General features: G+C 49.0%; 1 protein-coding gene across 6 annotated transcripts in view; it reads right to left on the bottom strand.

Moving 5' to 3' along the window:
• Nucleotides 1–1,089: 1,089 nt before the first annotated feature.
• The window catches only part of RFX2 (regulatory factor X2), a 51,509-nt gene continuing 33,454 nt past the window's right edge, over nucleotides 1,090–19,144 (bottom strand). For 3 of the 6 annotated variants that reach the window (XM_060275361.2, XM_088672989.1, XM_088672991.1), the window contains 11 exons: nucleotides 18,822–18,941; nucleotides 17,740–17,855; nucleotides 14,891–15,009; nucleotides 12,518–12,633; nucleotides 10,681–10,832; nucleotides 9,426–9,523; nucleotides 7,030–7,179; nucleotides 4,104–4,312; nucleotides 3,824–3,977; nucleotides 2,474–2,516; nucleotides 1,090–1,801 (listed from right to left, as the gene is read on the bottom strand). In XM_060275361.2, coding sequence (XP_060131344.2) covers nucleotides 1,692–1,801; nucleotides 2,474–2,516; nucleotides 3,824–3,977; nucleotides 4,104–4,312; nucleotides 7,030–7,179; nucleotides 9,426–9,523; nucleotides 10,681–10,832; nucleotides 12,518–12,633; nucleotides 14,891–15,009; nucleotides 17,740–17,855; nucleotides 18,822–18,941 — 1,387 coding nt within the window. In that variant the 3' untranslated portion in view covers nucleotides 1,090–1,691. Of the gene's footprint in view, nucleotides 1,802–2,473; nucleotides 2,517–3,823; nucleotides 3,978–4,103; nucleotides 4,313–7,029; nucleotides 7,180–9,425; nucleotides 9,524–10,680; nucleotides 10,878–12,517; nucleotides 12,634–14,890; nucleotides 15,010–17,739; nucleotides 17,856–18,821; nucleotides 18,942–19,144 lie in introns of all 6 variants that reach the window. The other 3 variants (XM_060275360.2, XM_088672988.1, XM_088672990.1) reach the window with 1 other exon arrangement.

Genomic DNA, 19,144 nt, shown 5'->3' with positions numbered 1-19,144 from the left:
TTAAAAACTTCCCTAAACAGGGCTGCCTTCGGATGTCTTCTAAAAGTCAGATAGCTGTTTATTTCCTTGACATCTGATGGGAGGGCGTTCCACAGGGCGGGTGCCACTACTGAGAAAGCCCTCTGCCTGGTACCCTGCAACCTCACTTCTCGCAGGGAGGGAACCGCCAGAAGGCCCTCGGAGCTGGACCTCACCAGTCTAGCTGCAGCATTCTGGATTAGTTGTAGTTTACGGGTCACCTTCAAAGGTAGCCCCCATGCAGAGTGCATGGCGGTACCCCAAGCAGGAGATAACCAGCGCATGGACCACTCTGGCGAGACAGTCTGAGGGCGGGTAGGGTCTCAGCCTGTGTACCAGATGGAGCTGGACAGCTGTGAGTTCGAAATGATTCCCAGGCTGCGCACCTGGTCCTTCAGAGGCAGTGACTCCATTCAGGACCAGGGAGTCCTCCACCCCCACCCACCCCCTGTCCTCCCAAGACAGTACTTCTGTCTTGTCAGGATTCAACCTCAATCTGTTAGCTGCCATCCATCCTCCAACCGCCACCAGGCACCTTTCTCCTCTTCAATCTCTCCTCTCTTCTCATGTCCAACTCTCTCCCCGATACCCCCAGTGGGTGTTGCCTTTCCCTTCAAAGCAGGACCGACAGCAACCAGAGTGCCCCGCCCTCTGCTCAGCTGCCAAGACCCTCACTTTAAAAACTGCACAATTCCCAGCTTTGATGCGCTAAGCCCAAGCTGGTTGCGGGACCCCCAAGAACATTAGGAAGAACTTCCTGACAGTAAGAGCTGTTCGACAGTGGAATTTGCTGCCAAGGAGTGTGGTGGAGTCTCCTTCTTTGGAGGTCTTTAAGCAGAGGCTTGACAGCCATAGGTCAAGAATGCTTTGATGGCGTTTCCTGCTTGGCAGGGGGTTGGACTGGATGGCCCTTGTGGTCTCTTCCAACTCTAGGATTCTATGATTCTAAGAACGGCACCTGTCTCACTTGCAGCTCAGTGCACAGAAGGGGGCGCATATGGACACCCGGCCAGCGGGGCGGAGGAAAGCCCTTCCACCACGGAGCAGTTTAAAAGAAGAACCGCGACAGGCTGGGTGCCACATTGTAAATTTATTTGGCAAGTAGGGGGAAGCACGGGGGGGGGGGCAGACCAGACGCCCCCCACCTCTGCCTCCCCACGAGGTGCAGTGGAAAGGAAAGGGGTCTTTCGGGGAGGCAAGCAGAGATTCATCACAGTGGTAATCTAGGGAACCCTGGAGGAGACGGCTGGGTTTGGAGCTGTCACAGCCAACCAAGCACCCGGTCTCCGAAGGTTCCGCAATCCATTCAAAGAGTCAGTTAAGGCCAAGAGCACGGGGATATGAGGGAGAGGGGAACTGAGACAGACAGACAGATAGACAGACAGAAAGCTCCACGTTCAGCGCAGAAGGGCCAGGCATCCCCCCATTGGCAAGGAAGAGCCGGCCGCTGATTCCCTTTGCCGCGACTGGGCCATCTTCTGCCCGCGCAGCCGATCAGGCAGCTGCCAGGGACCACGTCTGTGAAGACAAGTAAACGTTAAGAGGAGCTAAGAGGCACTCGGATTGTGGAGGAGGTGGAAACCCAGCCTTTGGGGTTTCCAGAAAGCTTTGGAAACTTTTGCTTCCGGAGTTGGAACGCGACGGGAGTTGGGCGTCTCCCGCTGTGCCAACTCTTAGATCTCTTGCAGCGAGGGGCCGGGATCGCTGCGTTCGCGCTTCACGAGGGGCTCGCCGGCGCATCGGGAGTCTGCCTCCGCCTCGCTGCCCAGGTCGCTGATGTCGTCTGCGGGGAGAGAGGAGAGGCAGAAGTCACAGGGCTGCATCCAGCAGGAGTCGCGACTCGGAGCAGACCCACCGGAATGAATGGACACGGCTGACTTAGGTCCACTCATTCTAGCAGGTTCGCTCCGAGTTGAGCATAGCTGAATACAAGCCACAGGGTTCGGGTTGCAAGACCCTGCAGCTGCCACCCCCCTTTCCTCCTACCAGCCACCAATGACCCAACGGCCCCACCCACCCCAAATGGTTTATCAATGTATCGTTTTCTGCAAGTGTCTATAATTCATGTATTGTGAATTGAGAAGCAATGCACTGGATAGCCAACAGCTAACCCGCTTTTTGTTGTGACCGGGAAGCATCCTGGCAATAGTTACTATGACTTGTATTAATTGCTTTCATGGATTGGTTGTTTGCCCTGTATTGTTGAGGGTTGGACTAGAGGACCCTTGGGGGTGCCTTCCAACTCTACAACCCCACAATTCTATATGCTATTGTGTCTGACATTATAGCGGTTGTCCGTCAAGGGCGCTGCAGTTCTTGTGAGCTGCTTCGAGCTCGGCCTTTGTTGTTGGAGAAGCGGGGTACACATATTTAATCAACTCAGCCCCAACCCCCTCCCTACCGGGCCCATGACCGGAAAGGAGCAAAGTGAGAGGTGATCTGAGGCAAGAAATACCTTTATCGATCAAGGCTGGGGACATGGAGGCCAGGTCGCTGAACTGCAAGAGAAAACGGGCGGGTGGCATTTGGTTGTGAGTGAATCTGGAGAAACCGCCCCTCCCCCACTTTGCTCATCAATTCCCCACCGCTGCCTTGTTAACCCCCCCCCCCGAGCTGTGGAGCGTCCAAAGCTGCTCGCGGGTCACAGCTCTTGTTGTGATGCACAAACGCCCTGAGCAATTTGGGTCCTGCGTACAGTGGTGCCTCGCAAGACGAATTTAATTCGTTCTGCGAGTCAATTCATTTTGCGAAAAATTCGTCTCGCGAATTGCGGTTTCCCATAGGAATGCATTGAAATTTCTTTTTTTTTTTTGCCCATAGGAACGCATTAATTAAATTTCAATGCATTCCTATGGGAAACCGTGATTCGCAAGACGAATTTTTCGCAAAACGAATTCGTCTTGCGAGTCACCGTCAGATCGCAATACGCATTCGTCTTGTGAAAAATTCGTCTTGCAGGGCATTCGTCTTGCGAGGTACCACTGTACTTTTTAATGTATTTTAATCTTTGTTGGAAGCTACCCACAGTGGCTGGGGAAACCCAGCCGGATGAGCGGGGTACAAATACTAAATAATAATAATAATAATAATAATAATAATAATAATAATAATATTTTCAGGACTTCCTGAAGCCAAGCAGCTTGATCTCTGAGACCCTTGGCAGTCAAAATCACGGGGGGCTCCCTCACAAATTATCTCCCAATCCGTTTTTTTATTTTACCAACCGACAATTCTAATAAGCCAATTTTATTACACAAAGCTACCAGCATTTATTTTGATCCATTGTTTGGGGGGGGGGCGGCTATGTAAAGGTAAAATAAGGTAAAAGACCCCTGGACGGTTAAGTCCAGCCAAAGGCGACTACGGGGTTGTAGCGCTCATCTCGCTTTCAGGCCGAGGGAGCCGGCGTGTGTCCACAGACAGCTTTCCGGGTTATGTGGCCAGCAGGACTAAACCACTTCTGGCGCAACAGGACACCGTGACGGAAACCAGAGCGCATGGAAACGCTGTTTACCTTCCCGCCACAGTGGTACCTATTTATCTACGTGCACTTGGACGTGCTTTCGAACTGCTAGGTTGGCAGGAGCTGGGACAGAGCAACGGGAGCTCGCTCTGTCACGGGGATTCAAACCACCGACCTTCCGATCGGCAAGCCCAAGAGGCTCAGCGGTTTAATAATAGCAATAGCAATGCCAACAACAATGACCCTCTGGGTTTGTGCAGCCCTGTGGCTGCACTCGGAGCAGCTTCCGTGCCTTTGGCTCCCCTCGGAGGAGGCTCAATCCGCAGCTTAGGTGGCCCTCACCTCTCCCATCACGGCGATGGGCGTCTCCCCCGTCGCTTGAGCCACGCGATGCTCCACCAGGTAGAACATGTACTCGTCGTACAGCAGGCGGATCAGGTGAAAGGAGCCAAAGCTGGCCGCGCTGCGCAGGGTGAGGTCTCGGATCACCATGGAGCTGTAGAGGGACAAAGCACAACACACACAAAAATCGCTATCAACGCGATGCAGAGTTGCCGCAGCACGCAGGGGGTCGGAAGGGAAGCAGCCGGGGTTTTAACCCCGGGTGGCAAGAGGGCCTGACCTGTAGAAGGACCACTTCAGCAAGAATTGCCTGGCTGCCTTGGGGAAGCCGGCTCCTCCCTCGTGGTGCTTCAGGACCTGGGTCACCACGTTGTCCAGCCAGCTGGCCCACTGGTCCAAAGAGCTCTGCTGCTGGAGGGTCAGCTTGAAATCCTGCTCCAGTTTCTGCACCAGGCCCTCCTCGCACTGGCACACCCACGAGGCTTGCTCCTGGGCCAGGGAAAGAGAGGGAGAGAGAGAGGGAGGGAGGGAGGGAAAGAGGGAGGGAGGTACATATAATAAATAATAATAAATAATAAACTTTTACTTGTATCCCACCCTCCCCGTCCAAGACCGGGCTGAGGGCGGCTAACATCAAATATAAACAATGATATAAAATCAAACCATAATTAAATCACCTCTTAAAAACAAGTCAGGATAAAAATTATGTTAGATTGTCCAATTGTCTAATTGGCAATTATCGATAACACAGCTTTGTGAGACAGAAGGATAGCAGAGGAATCTATCTGCCTACGAACCACTTTAGCTGTGTTCCAGACACTTGCGAAACACTCGCCCAGTACGCTCCGTCACAAATGTCAGTTTCTGTTTTAAAAACGTCCAGAAACTTTTCTCCCAAGTTCAGATAACAGTCCGTAGCAGCGGAAACTTTCCGTGCCTGTGAAATAACTCAGGTCCACTCCCTTTTTCATTAAAACAAAGAGATTTATTGCTTAGGGCAGCTCACAGCCAGGAGAGTTCAACTCCATCCTCGGCTGGAACTGCGACACAGACAGAATAAAAAACATATAGTCCCATATAACAGAAAGTTTACAACAGCACACACAGGCACTTCCTGTACACACAGGTACTTCCTGTTTACTTCCTGTTTTTATGAGAACAGGCCCCGTGATCCAGGACGATTGCTGAGCTATTAACCCTCTCAGCTCACAAATTAAAATCTGAATTAGATGGCTTTCCGCAGGATTTGGGTTGGGAACAGTAAATGCTCATCAGGCCCAGCTGTTTACGCTGATCTTATATGGATGGGCCTGTGAGAATGCTGGGAGGCCTCTTTCGTATTAGTTCTTATACAAAAAGGGAAGAGGAGTCAGGCTGAGCTCTGACCAAAGGCCTGGCAGAACAATGTCTTACAGGCCCTGCAGAAAGACGTCAAATCCTGCAGGGCCGTGATCTCTCGTGGCAGAGCGTTCCACCAGGCCGGGGCCAAGGCCAAAAAGGCCCTGGCCCTGGTCGAGGCCAGCCTAATCTCCCTGAGGCCCGGGATCCTGAGGATGTTATTATTTGAAGACCGTAAGGTCCTCTGTGGTGCATACCAGGAGAGGTGGTCCCGTAGGTACAAGGGTCCTAAGCTGGTTATGTTCATGCATGGGTGCTCGGCTCTGCCAGCATGGGGGAGCCCCAGTGATGGAGCATCAAAACAAAAGGGGAAAAGGAGGAGACAAGGAAAAGCAAGCTGAACCTGCGTATGCAGAAGCAGCTTACCTTTAAGATGTCAGAAATTTGGTTTTTTTTTTCAGATTGAAACCTTACAGTCACATATCCAACATGAAGCAGTCTACCTCTCGATGCCAGTTGTTTGGAAAGAATTGTTGGAGAGGGCTGTGACCTCTTGTCCTGCTTTGGGGGGGGGGCTTAATTTATGCACATCAGGAGCACCTTCTGAGTCATGCCTTTTAGACGGCAAGCCTGTCGGGTTGTTCTGTTTTTCAGCTGCGCACACCTCTCAGGACATTTTGTAATGATGCTGGACAACAGGTCAAGGATGACGGGAGTCGCTCTCCCAAAACAGCAAGAGACTCAAGTTTGGGAAATCCTGCTGTCAAGATTCCACCTAAACATTAGGAAGAACTTCCTGACAGTAACAGCTGTTCGGCAGTGGAATTTGCTGCCAAGAAGTGTGGTGGAGTCTCCTTCTTTGGAGGTCTTTAAGCAGAGGCTTGACAGGCATATGTCAAGGATGCTTTGATGGTGTTTCCTGCTTGGCAGGGGGTTGGACTGGATGGCCCTTGTGGTCTCTTCCAACTCTATGATTCTATGAACTGCTCAGAAAGGGGCTTGACAAGGCAATAAGGAAGTCCCGGAAGACTTCCAGGCACAGCACTAGGCACCTTGCGCAAAAGGATGTGTGGCCAAGGTTGGGGGCATAGCTTCCAAGTTATCTCTTTTTTTAAGGGATTTTCCATTATGCTGAATAGGCTTCCTCGCGAGAAAAGGGAAAACTTGGCAGCTATGGTTGGGGGGGCCACCTGTCATGGACTTTTTAAAGCCGAGATGATGATGATCTATTGAATTTATATACTGCCCTATACCCAGGGGTCTCAGGGCAGTTCACAGAATAAAATCAAAATACATAATGAAAATATAAACAACCCAATAGCCCCCTCCCCACAAAACAAACAAACACATTTAAAAACGGTATAGGATGTCAGTCAGACCAACTAAAGGCCTGGTTAAAAAGGAAAGAGGCGGTCCTTGAGGTCTTGCGGTCCTGAGCCATTTAAGGCTTTATAGGTCAGAACCAGCACTTTGAATTGGGCCCAGAAACTAATTGGTAGCCAGTGCCGTCGGACCAAGATTAGTGCAATGTGCTCAAACCATCTTGCCACCCAGTGAGCAACCTGGCCGCTGAATTCTGCACCAGCTGAAGATTCTGAACCATCTTCAGAGGCAGCCCTACGTGTAACACATTGCAGTAATCTAACCTTGAAGTTACCAGAGCACAGGCGACAGTAGTTAGGATATCCCTGTCCAGATAGGGGTGTAGCTGGGCCACCAGCCCAAGCTGATGGGAGGCACTCTGGGCCACTGAGTCCACTTGAGCCTCAAGTGACAGCAAAGGATCCAGGAGTCCATTGCAGGGGGTTGGGCTGGATGACCGTTGGGGCCCCTTCTAGCACTACGATTCTATGATGCTGCTGGCTCACCTGGACGTTAGCAAAATCCACCCGGTTGAGGTCGCTGAGCATCTGGTTGATCTGCGAGGTGTTCTGGAGGACGGCGCGAGCTGCCTGCGCCAGGTGGTTGAGGGAGGTGTACCTGCGGAGAGTCTGTGCAAAGGCGCTCACCACACCCACCTGGTGTGTTTGGGATGTGGTAGTAGGGATTGGGGAAGAGAGAGAGGGGGGGAGAAATAAAGTGAGGCCAAACTGAGAACGTGAAGCAGAGAGCGGATGAAATGCAACAGACATGGGAGTTGTGCTTCATTTGTTTATTAAATTTGTATAAAGGTAAATATAAAAATATGGGGGGGGGCGCTGTGGTCTAAACCACTGAGCCTCTTGGGCTTGCCGATCGGAAGGTCGGCGGTTTGAATCCCTGCGACGGGGTGAGCTCCCGTTGCTCGTTCCTAGCTCCTGCCAACCTAGCAGTTCCAAAGCATGCCAGCGCAAGTAGATAAATAGGTACCGCTTCGGCGGGAAGGGAAACAGTCTACATTACTGAATACCAAATTTAGCTTCCTTAAGAGGGCAGGGAGGAGTGATCCTACGATCAGTGGGACATGTGACCCCCACAACTGTAAGTTTGGCTCCTATTGACTTTCTTATTGGGTGAATTGTCAGCAGTTAGCAATCCAGCAACTGCATTTCTGTGCCAACTGCATTTTCTGAACAGTCTTCAAGGGCAGCCCCACACACAGTGCATCGAAGGCCAACCTGCAGGGACGTTTGTGTGCCTGCACAGGTGCACACAAAATGTGGGTTGGAGGAAACTGTGCTGTTGGAAAACTGGGGTTGGGTGTGAAATTAGGCATGTTAGGCATATGTGTCTATTAAGCACTTAAATGACAGGCAATGTCAGGCACAACAGGTACCCAAATTATATAAGGACGGAATGTGCTCGGTTTCCACACTTAAAACAAACCGCCCAAAGCCACATTAAACCACCTTCTTCTTTCAAAATCAAAGTCTCCTCTCCTCTCCTTCACCTTTCGTATCCAGGCAGGGAACACTTTGTTGTATCATTGCAAATCCCCTTACAGTGGTACCTCTACTTACGAATAACTCTACTTATGAATGTTTCTACTTACGAATGGAGCTCTGTCCGCCATCTTGGATGCGGTTTAGATAGGATTTTTTCTACTTACGAATTTTTAGATAGGATTTTTTCTACTTACGAATTTTTTCTCCCAATGCATTCCTATGGGATTCGACTTACAATTTTTTTCTACTTACAAATGTGCGTTTGGAACGCATTAAATTCGTAAGTAGAGGTACCACTGTATTCTGTTTTCGCACCTGTGAAGTCACTGGTTCCCAACTGGTGGCCCACCCAAGGAGTCAATGGCACCATTCGCAAAAACTACCATAGAGACATCGACATTTTCAAAAGTCCATGGCTTGGATTTTGGAAAACAGGGGGGTCTGCGGTACTTAGCTAATTGGCAACCACCATGTTAAAGTTATTCAACAAAGGGAGATTCAGAAAGGAATCGCCGCTTTATACTAGATAAGAACTAGTGACTAAGCCTCTGGTCCTGCGTGTAAACAAGGAGAAAAGTGTGTTTTGTGGTTGTCCCCCGCTGCTTTTGTGTGTGTGTTGGGTGCCTGATGGAAATTTGTGCTGCCGGTCCAACAAGACTAGCAAAAATGTATAAAAACATGACCAACATATGTGTTGGAAGTGTAACATTTCATCATATGTGGTGGACTTGTAAAATAGCTAAGGCCTTCTGGGAAATGATTTATAATGAACTGGGGAAAAAATGTTTAAAATAGCTTTTATTAAAAAAACACCAGAGGCCTTTTTATTAGGTTTAGTAGGAGAAGAATTACCGAAGGACAAGAAAGTACTGTTTATGTATGCGACAACAGCGGCAGGAATACTATATGCCCAGGGATGGAAAGAAGAAAGAGCCCCATTGAAAGAGGAATAGGTAATGAAGAGGACGGACTATGCGGAGATGGCAAGGCTGAACGGGAAGATCAGGCACCAAGAAGATAACAAATTTAATAGAGAATGGCATAACTTTATAGAATATATTAAAGAACACTGCAAAAGTCTACAAACGTAAGCAGGATTTACATAACACTTGTAATTTAAAACAACAAAGGGCAAAAATGAAGTATAACAATTTGGGTAAATGCAATTAGATGCAGTTAAAAGAGGAAGATGAACTTTGGAAGCCAAGGGAGGGGTGGAGGGAAGTCTGGGGGTTCAGGGAACCCCATAAAAGTACTGATATGACTATGGTTTTATGAAAATAAGTGTGTGTGTGTTTGTGTAAAAAACTGTTTTTTGGTTTGGATAACTGTGGCTAGGCTATGAGGACCCAGGGATCGGTTCCAAGCGCAGCTGCCCCAGAGCTGTTCAGACTGCTTACCTTTGTCTGGACGATCTGCTGGGGGAAGTCGCTCATGGCGTTTATTAGCCACCCTTCCAAACTTTTGGCGAAGTTGCGGATGGCCTGGGTCAACGTGCCTGCGGGGGGGGAGGGGAACAAAGCGAGATGTAGACGGAACAGCCTCGTCAGGCTGGCAAGACCTTCACAGCACCCCACATCCCCCCCCCCCGGCTCTCGTTATATTCTAAAGTTTCTCCCAATTAAACAAAATCTGCAGGAGATCAATGATTAGCAAGGGAGGAAACAAGGCCAGGGTACTGCCTGCCAGTGAAGTCACAAGAGAAGAATAAGAGATATAGAATCCTTCTGAATAATGCAGGGCAGGGCGGGGGGGGGGCAGCGAACCCATTCATTCCTTCACAGAAAAAAAGAAAGAAAGAAAAAGAAAAGAGAAAATCACCAGCAGCATTTTACTTCTTCACACAGCACAGAGTTAAACTATGGAATTTGCTTCCAGAAGAGTGAGGGACGGGCTTAAAAGAGGGTCAGACCAATTTGGAAGGGATCATTTCTGCAATGCAGGAATATGCAGCTGTTCCATACGGGGATCGAAGCCGCAACCTTGGCATCATCAGCACCACGCTCTAGCCAACTGAGTTATCCAGGATCTCTTATATGGAAGCTCTCTTATTATATACTCAGTCCAATGGGGACCACCTAGCTCAGTACTGTCCACTCTGACTGGCAGCAGCTCTCCAAGGTTTCAGGCAGGAGGTTACTACACCCCCGATCCCGCCCCAGGTATCCTGAGGATTGGGGTGTTGTGCATGCGCCGAGGGCCTTCTGGCGGTTCCCTCGCTGCAAAAAGTGAGGTTACAGGGAACCAGGCAGAGGGCCTTCTTGGTGGTGGCTCCCGCCCTGTGGAACGCCCTCCCAGCAGATGTCAAGGCAACTATAAGCAACTATCTTACTTTTAAAACACATCTGAAGGTGGCCCTGTTTCAGGGAAGTTTTTTAAATGTTTGATGCTGTGTTGTGTTTTTAATATTCGGTTGGAAGCCTCCCAGAGTGGCTGGGGAAACCCAGCCAGGTGGGTGGGGTATAAATAAATAAATGATGATGCAAGGCTGATGCTCTGCCCCCTTAATGTCCCTTGTACAGGGTGACAATAATTTAGGCACTTTAAGCAGATGAAAAGAGCAAGAGGGAGCCTTGAGAGAAAGGGGGAGGGAAGGAGAGAGAGATGGGGAGAGAGATGGATTTAGCGGCATCCTCCCCCCCCCTATGTACTCACTGGGAACAGGCCGGAGAACATCTGGGATGAGGATCTCCACAAGCGTCTGGTACAAGATGTGGTCGCAGCCCCGCATCCATTTCATGATGGGGATGTATTTGCACATGGCGATCAGCTTGTGCCTCGGGACGAGGGCGTCGCGGGGCTCTTTGCTGCACGGGGAGGGACAAGGGTGAGGGTCAGCAGCCTCTTGGCTTCTGAAATTTGAAACGGGGGGGCACTCGGGGTGGAGGAAGGCAGGTAAAGGACCCCTGGGTGGTTAAGTCCAGTCAAAGGCGACTATGGGCTTGCGGCGCTCATCTCGCATTTCAGCCGAGGAAGCCAGCGTTTGTCCGCAGATGGCTTTCCGGGTCATGTGGCCAGCAGGACTAAACCGCTTCTGGCGCAACGTGACGGAAACCAGAGCACACGGAAACGGACCGTTTACCTTCCCGCCGCAGCGGTACCTATTTATCTACTTCCACTGGCATGCTTTCAAACTGCTAGGTTGGCAGGAGCTGGGATGGAGCAACGAGAGCTCACCCCGTCGTGGGGATTCGAACCGCCAAGGGGCTCAGTGGTTTTGACCACAGCACCACCCGCGTCCCATGAAGGCAGGACAACAGAGCAGATCAAGTTAGGGGTGCCAGGTGGCTATTTGAGCAAGTGCTGGAGCGAGGGAGGAAGGGGGTTCACAATGACAAGCCACACCTGCGATGATATCCTTGCAAAACAGTTTGCACATTAGGACTGCAACTTTTTGACTCCCCACCAAAAAAACTAATTTCCTGTATCATAAAGGGGTGAACTGAAACACTGAAAAAGGGAGTAATTCTTCACAGTTGCAAAAAAAAGAGGTCACCCCGAATGAAAAGTTGGAATCACTGTACATGTAATGTGACTTCAAGAACTTTTCAGAAATACTGAAACCATACACAACCTTGATTTATTCTAAGCCATAAAAAGTGATGTACTATGTGAAATCATTGGCAGCATTAAGATAAATTCAACAGTGTAAATAAGTTTTGATGGGTGCCATAATGGAATAAATACTGAATGGTTTAGATTTTGTAAAATATGCAGGGATTTATGATATGCAAAATGAACCATGGAAAGAGAAGAAGGGGGGTCACTGATATCTTAAGGATGTTTAAATGAGTATTTTAAATTGTAAAACAGAAAATTTAATTTAAAAATTATATATGATGTACTATGTACAAAGTGTTGTACATGTCTTAGAAAAACTGCAAGCTCTGTTTTTCCTGTATTATAATACACAATTATGACTATCATGCATAATTACATAATGCATTATACGGTTACATAGACAAAAAAACGATTTACTGATTTTGGGGTTACCTTTCCCCAAAAAAAGATTTGGAAGTGACAGTTCATTCCTTTGTTTTCAGGCCAAAGCTCGTCTAACTAAGCTGCAGAAACATGAGGTTGTAAAAATATAGTATATATAACCGTATTGCACAGAGCAGCAATGTAACGATTCGCTCATTCTGCCAACACACTTTTAAGGCCAAGGGTGGGGATTCCCATGGCCAGCTGAGGTCATGGCTGCCAGGACACATGATGCAAAATAGAAGCATTTTGCAAACTTCAGCCGGGAAGTTTCAGTTTCCTTATTGATTGAGGGGGTGGGGAGATGATGAACTGCTTATCGATCAAGTTCTTACAGTGTTGGGTTTCCCTTTGCTCAGGAGGCACACAATCCCTAGAAATGGCTGTCAGTTTTTGACTGTGGGATGAAGTAGGGAATCTACCCTTCTTTAATGTGTAGAATTTCCAACAACATTATTTTGCTGCTGCTGCTGTTGTTGCTAGGAGGTTGCGCAGCGTGGCGTTTTACCTGGAAGGGACAGCAGCAGAGGCCGACTCGCTCGAGTGAGACTCCGAATTCCAGAAGGACTGCCATAGCTTCTCGATGTAAGGGAACTGCAGGCTCATCACGACATCCACGTTGGCCTGGGGAGAGAGAGGGACCCCTGGAAATGTAGCGTAGCAAAAGGAGCCAGAGATCCCTGGCCAGAACCCAGCGGGAGTCGCTGCCGGTGCCACAAGTCGGCACGGAGCAATACAGGTGAAACTCAGAAAATGTAAATATCGTCAAAAAGTGCATTTATTTCAGTAATGCAACTTTTTTTTAATTTTTACAAATGCTTTCTTTTGGAAATTCCACAGTAATAAAACAAATAGTTACAATAATACAAAAATAAACAAAAATAAGCATCACTATTACATTTCATTAATTACATTCCATTTATAATTGACCCGCCTAATGACAAATAATTACAATTACAACAAACAAAGGCTTGACATATCTTGCTTTGCATGTCATGCATCTATCTCATATACTGGTTTCGTCTTTTAAGTTGCATTACTGAAATAAATGCCCTTTTCGACGATATTCTAATTTTCCGGGTTTCACCTGTATAATAATACAATAACAATTTATTACTGGTATTTATACCCCGCCCATCTGGTTGTGTTTCCCCAGCCACTCTGGGTGGCTTCCAACAGAACAGTAAAATACAATAATCTATTAAACATTAAAAGCTTGGGCCTCCCAGGCCACTAGGCCTCAAGATGGCCGCCGCCTCGCACCTACCAGTGGCACACAGCAGCGGGGCATGTTTCCATAGCGCTTGGGACAGGGGCGTGTGTTCGTGTGTGCGCACAAGCACCTGCGGCAGTGTGAAGTGCGGAGGACGAACTGAGCCGACCGCGTTTGCCCAGCCCTCACCGCTGCTGGTTGCGGTACCCGCCCTGAGTGGCATGGCTGCTGCATCCTCATGGCGGCTGTCAGGAGTATGGGCAGGAGTCAGGCTCTGGGGCCTATAGTGCTTTGCAGGACTGGGGCATGCCTCAACTTGTGCTGGAGAAGCAAGGCGTGGCCACACAGGTGAGGCCACTTGAGATCTCACTGCACCTGGTGGCAGGAGCTGGGAGGGATAAAAGCCCAGCATTTCCCTTCAGCTCTTTGCCACAGCAACGCTATCCCTGCCTGGTTGCATCTGGCCTCCTGTTCCTTGGACCCTTGCCTTGTTGCTGCCGTGCTTCTTGGACCCCTGCCTCGCCTTCGCCTTGCTCCTGCCCCGTGGACCTTTGCCTTGCTTCTTGTTCCTGGATCCTTCGCCTTGCTCCTTGCTCCTTGGACCATTGCTTCGCCTTCGCCTTGCTCCTGCCCCGTGGACCTTTGCCTTGCTTCTTGTTCCTGGATCCTTCGCCTTGCTCCTTGCTCCTTGGAACATTGCTTCGCCTTCGCCTTGCTCCTGCCCCGTGGACCTTCGCCTTGATTCTTGTTCCTGGACCCTCGCTTTGCCTTCGCCTTGCTTCGTGCCCCGTGGACCTTCGCCTCTGCCTTCGACCCTGCTTCTTCACCACCATCTTGCCTCTGGTCCTGACTCCCGCCGACCGGACCGTGACACCTTGCAAGGATCAGATCCCAGTCTCGCAAAACGGTGGAGGGGCAGGTTTGGGGAGGGTGGCGGGAGCACCCCCCCCCAAATGTGCCCACGGCAGTTACCCTGGCAGCCCCCACCCAACCAAGAAACGTCCCTGGTGGCGCAGAACTGGAAAGCATTGGAACTTCTGTGTATTTCTCTTTTAGAAACCGAACGTATGGTCTACTGGTGCATTAGGAAAACTATCCGAGAGATCACATTTTTATAAAGAGATCGTTGTTATAACATACACAATCTTTGTTGTTCTTTCGGCTTGTAAAGTGTATAGTAATACAGTTGTACTTTGGATCTTGAACGCCTTGCTACTTGGACGTTTTGGCTCCCGAACACTGCAAACCTGGAAGCGAGTGCTCCGGTTTGCGAACAGCTTTTGGAAGCAGTATACAAATTAAAAGTGAAGTGAAACATGCATTGAATAATACAAATTACCGTATTTTTCCATGTATAAGACTAGGTTCTTTAACCAAAAAATTAGATTTTAAATTGGGGCTCGTCTTAAGACACGGGTAGTGGTGAGGGGTGTTTTCTTAACTTGAAGTTCCCCCAAATAGGGGGCGTCTTATACACATAAAGATACGGTATGTAGACGGTTTTGTTGAAATATGGCACCCTTTACGGACAACCCTAAAGAATGGCAACCGCCTTTGGCAAACTTAACCCGACTGATCTGCCCTAGGGGGATTGTTTTTGCATCCTTCTCTCTCTCTCTCTTTGTAATTGTCATTCACTGGAGATTGATAAAGCTGCTTTACAATCACCTCGCAATGCCGCCTGTAGAGGACCTGAAGAGTCTTGACGTCGCTCGCCTCGATTCCCTCCTGCAGGAGCACGTTTTCCAGATCGAGGGCTGGGAATGCAGGGAGGATGTGGGTGACGTCTGCAGGGCAGGGAGAAAAACGTTAGCAGAAAGGAAGAAAATAGTGGCATCTGGTGGATTATTTTTTTGGGGGGGGGGGGACACGACAATTCTTCTTATTATTATTATTTTGATTGATTGAATTTATATGCCGCCCTATAGCCAGAGGTCTCAGGGCGGTTCACAGAACAAAATCAAAATATAAAGCCACAAAGTATATAATCAAAATAAAGACAACAACCCAATAACACCCCCCCCCCCAAAAAAAAACCCTCCACGTTGTAAAAGGGCATAGGATGTCAATCAAATCAACCGAAGGCCTGCCTGGTTAAAAAGGAACGTTTTTGCCTGTCGCCCAAAGGTGTGTAATGAAGGTGCCAGGCAAACTTCCCTGGGGAGAGCATTCAACAGATGGGGAGCCACTGCAGAGAAGGCCCCGTTCTCATGTTGCCACCCTCCGGACATCTCATATTAACGTCCCCCCCCCCCCCAAGTTTGAATGCAATTGAGAAGAGAGGTGCCTCTATCTATACAGTATATTTGCCCAGAGAATACTGGAAACTTCCCTCAAAAGGGGACTCGTAAGAATTACTACCAAAAAAAGGTTGTGTGTGTGTGTGTGTGTAATAATAGGGCCAGAGGCGTCAGCTTGCGAGGGTGACGGGTGTGTGTGTTGTTGCATGTATGACATCACAGTGTCCTGGCGTTGCGTGTGTGAGCATCACGCCTCCCTCCCTAAGCCAGGAAGAAGCCGGCTGCTCCTTAGAAATACATAAAAGGTGCCTTAAAACAAGCTAAACTGTTGGGTCCATCTAGCTCAGTAACGTCAACACTGACTGGCAGCCGGTCTCCGGGTTTTCAGGCAGGAATGCTACCCTGGAGACGCCGGGGACTGATGCTCTACCATGGATGCATTTGCTTTCCCCCCTAAGGATGAAGCAAATTGCTAGTCCTCACTGCTAGGGCTGCCATCTTAAAGCCCGGCCATCGTTCCATCTGTGCTAAACACACTTCTCCTGGTTTTCTTAAAGGATTCTTTCCCAGCTCCCCCCGGGGTTGAGCCTGGGGCCTTCTGCGCAAAGGCGACGTGCTCTAGCAATTAATTTATGGCCCTTTTCCCCCCCCCAAAACAAAACAAGATTACAGCCTCAAGGGTCTAAATAAAGTGTGGGTTTAAACAGGAATGTGGGAAGCCATCACTGGGCCACTGGGTCCAACTACCGCTGTATCTGAACAACAACTTCCATCATCCTCCAGGCAAAAAAGGTTCCCTATCCCTGATATTTTTTGGGGGGGGGGTCTAATTGAGGGAAGGGACACGGGTGGCGCTGTGGTCTAAACCACTAAGCCCTGGGCTTGCCGATCGGAAGGTCGGCAGTTCAAATCCCCACGACGGAGTGAGCTCCTGTTGCTCAGTCCCTGCTCCTGCCAACCCAGCAGTTCGAAAGCACACCAGGGCAAGTAGATAAATAAGTACCGCTCTGGCAGGAAGGCAAACGGCATTTCCATGCGCTGCTCTGGTTTCGCCGGAAGCGGCTTAGTCATGCTGGCCACATGACCCGGAAAAACTGTCTAAGGACAAACGTCGGCTCCCTCGGCCAGTAAAACAAGATGGGCGCCGCAACCCCAGAGTCATTCGCGACTGGACTTAACTGTCAGGGGTCCTTTACCTTTAATTGAGGGAAGGGCACCCCTGCAGCCCAGAAAGGACTAAGCCATGGAAAAATAGACTGAATGGGAAATGAATGTCCTAGAAAGGAGCATGGCTGGCTGACAAGAATATACTGCAACGTTTTGTTGTAGGCCGCACTTGGATTGTTTGTGTGTGTGTGCATATAAATAGACCACTGTCACACACATACAATTTATACATGCAGGGCCGGATTTAGGTTTGATGAGGCCCTAAGCTACTGAAGGTAATGGGGCCCTTTATGTGTCCAGTTGTCCTTTGTCTACAACAAATTGCTGCTGTTTTTTGTGTTGAATATATGCTATATGGTAATCTATGGACCTAATAAAGCCATTTGCACATGCTGCCGTGCAACCAGTCCTTGCAGAGGTAAAGGTAAAGGGTAAAGGGACCCCTGACCATTAGGTCCAGTTGCAGATGACTCTGGGGTTACGGCGCTCATCTTGCTTTACTGGCCGAGGGAGCTGGCGTACAGCTTCCGGGTCATGTGGCCAGCATGACAAAGCCGCTTCTGGCGAAGTGGAGCAGCGCACGGAAACGCCGTTTACCTTCCTGCTGGAGCGGTACCTGTTTATCAACTTGCACTTTGATGTACTTTCGAACTGCTAGGTTGGCAGGAGCTGCATAATGTAGGCACCCTATATAAAGAAATTAGCAAACCAGTGACACTTTAGGGAGCAGGCGGGGCCCATTATTTACATAATAGGAGAGTAGACAACACTGTTGCATTATGTATGTTTTATTTTATTCATTTTTAATTGTATATTTTGGAAATGTACATCCAGGTTTTTTTCCTTTAATTTTTTGGGGGGCCTCCAAGAGAGTGAGGCCCTAAGCTATAGCTTGTTTAGCTTATATGTAAATCCGGCACTGTATACATGCACATGTATTTATTTATACAGACACACAGAGACACACGCACACACATCATTACTGATTTCCTAACAGAGTTGGAAGGGACCCCTGAGGATCATCGAGTCTGACCCTCCCGCAATGCACAAATATGCAGCTGCCCCATACAGGGATTGAACCTGCAACCTTGGCATTAGATAGCTCCTCACCAATGAACTGCTGGTGGTGCTGGCTCTGCGCAGCAACAGATTGCTCGGGCGTGGAGTGTAGGCTGCTGTTTGAACCGGCCTCCGCCAGGCCGTCCAACTTCTGCGAAGGCCTGTACCTACAGTCGGGAGGGACAAAAGCGTCAAACCGAGACTTCCATTTCTTCAACACTGCTCCAAATCTCCTCATCGCTTTGGGTTATTTCTCTCCTTTTTTAAAGTCACTGCAGACATCTGTTGTGGCATTATGAGCTTGCATTTCTCCTAATGACGCACACTTTTTAAATTGTTTGCAAGCATAGCTAGCGTAGCGCATTTCTGTATGCCGTTTTTTGCCAACGCACACGTTTTTAGACACCTCAAGCACATGTTGTTCGGTTGGGGAAACGGCAACATCCGAAGGGTGTATTTTGAACGACGGCTGCAACTTGGTTTGAGCGCTGCTTCTGAGCAAAAGCAAATTAGGTAAAGGTTCTGGTTAAAATGCGAGCTCAGCCAATTTAGTGGAGATGCCGTCTTCTTGGCCAGTGGCTACAACCAGGAACATACAAAAAAACACACCAGAGTTTTGTTTTGTTTCTTTATTCATTCCCCAATCCCCCTCTAAAATAAAAGTTGGTTTCATCTTGCTTTACTGGCTGAGAGAGACGGCGTACAGCTTCCAGGTCATGTGGCCAGCATGACTAAGCCGCTTCTGGCGAACCAGAGCAGCGCACGGAAATGCCGTTTACCTTCCTGCCAGAACAGTACCTATTTATCTACTTGCACTTTGACGTGCTTTCAAACTGCTACGTTGGCAGGAGCTGGGACTGAGCAACGGGAGCTCCTCCCGTTGCGGGGATTTGAACCGCTGACCTTCTGATCGGCAAGCCCAAGAGGCTCAGTGGTTTAGACCACACTTGTAATGTTAACAGAACGTATAGATACCATAATCTAGGAAGACGGAAGATTGGAGAAGTATCGATATGCAGTTGAAAACAGGACCCATGGAAGAGATGGGGAGAAGCCAGGAGATTCAGAGTAATCTCAGTAATTAGATTTGGAAATGGTTTTGTTGTATGTTTATATTTTGGAAAATCAAATACCTTTGTTTCTGGTGGATGGGCTGCTGCCTCATCGCCAAATACTGAGTATCTTCCTGCAAGCGGTTGAGCGGGGAGTCCGGCTTGAGGCGGATACCATAGTAATGGTATTTGGAATTTCCCCTGAGAGGGAGAAGATCGGTTAAGTAAAAACAACGACAACAACCCAACCAGCAACTTGAAAGTCTAGGGCAGGCATCCCCAAACTTCGGCCCTCCAGATGTTTTGGACTACAATTCCCATCATCCCTGACCACTGGTCCTCTTAGCTAGGGATCATGGGAGTTGGAGGCCAAAACACCTGGAGGGCCGCAGTTTGGGGATGCC

This window comes from Zootoca vivipara, chromosome 6 (assembly GCF_965207765.1).
Source record: "Zootoca vivipara chromosome 6, rZooViv2.hap1.1, whole genome shotgun sequence".
NCBI classification, from domain to species: domain Eukaryota; kingdom Metazoa; phylum Chordata; class Lepidosauria; order Squamata; family Lacertidae; genus Zootoca; species Zootoca vivipara.
The sequence above is the reverse complement of the archived record's forward strand: the minus strand, read 5'-3'. Positions and strand labels throughout refer to the sequence as shown.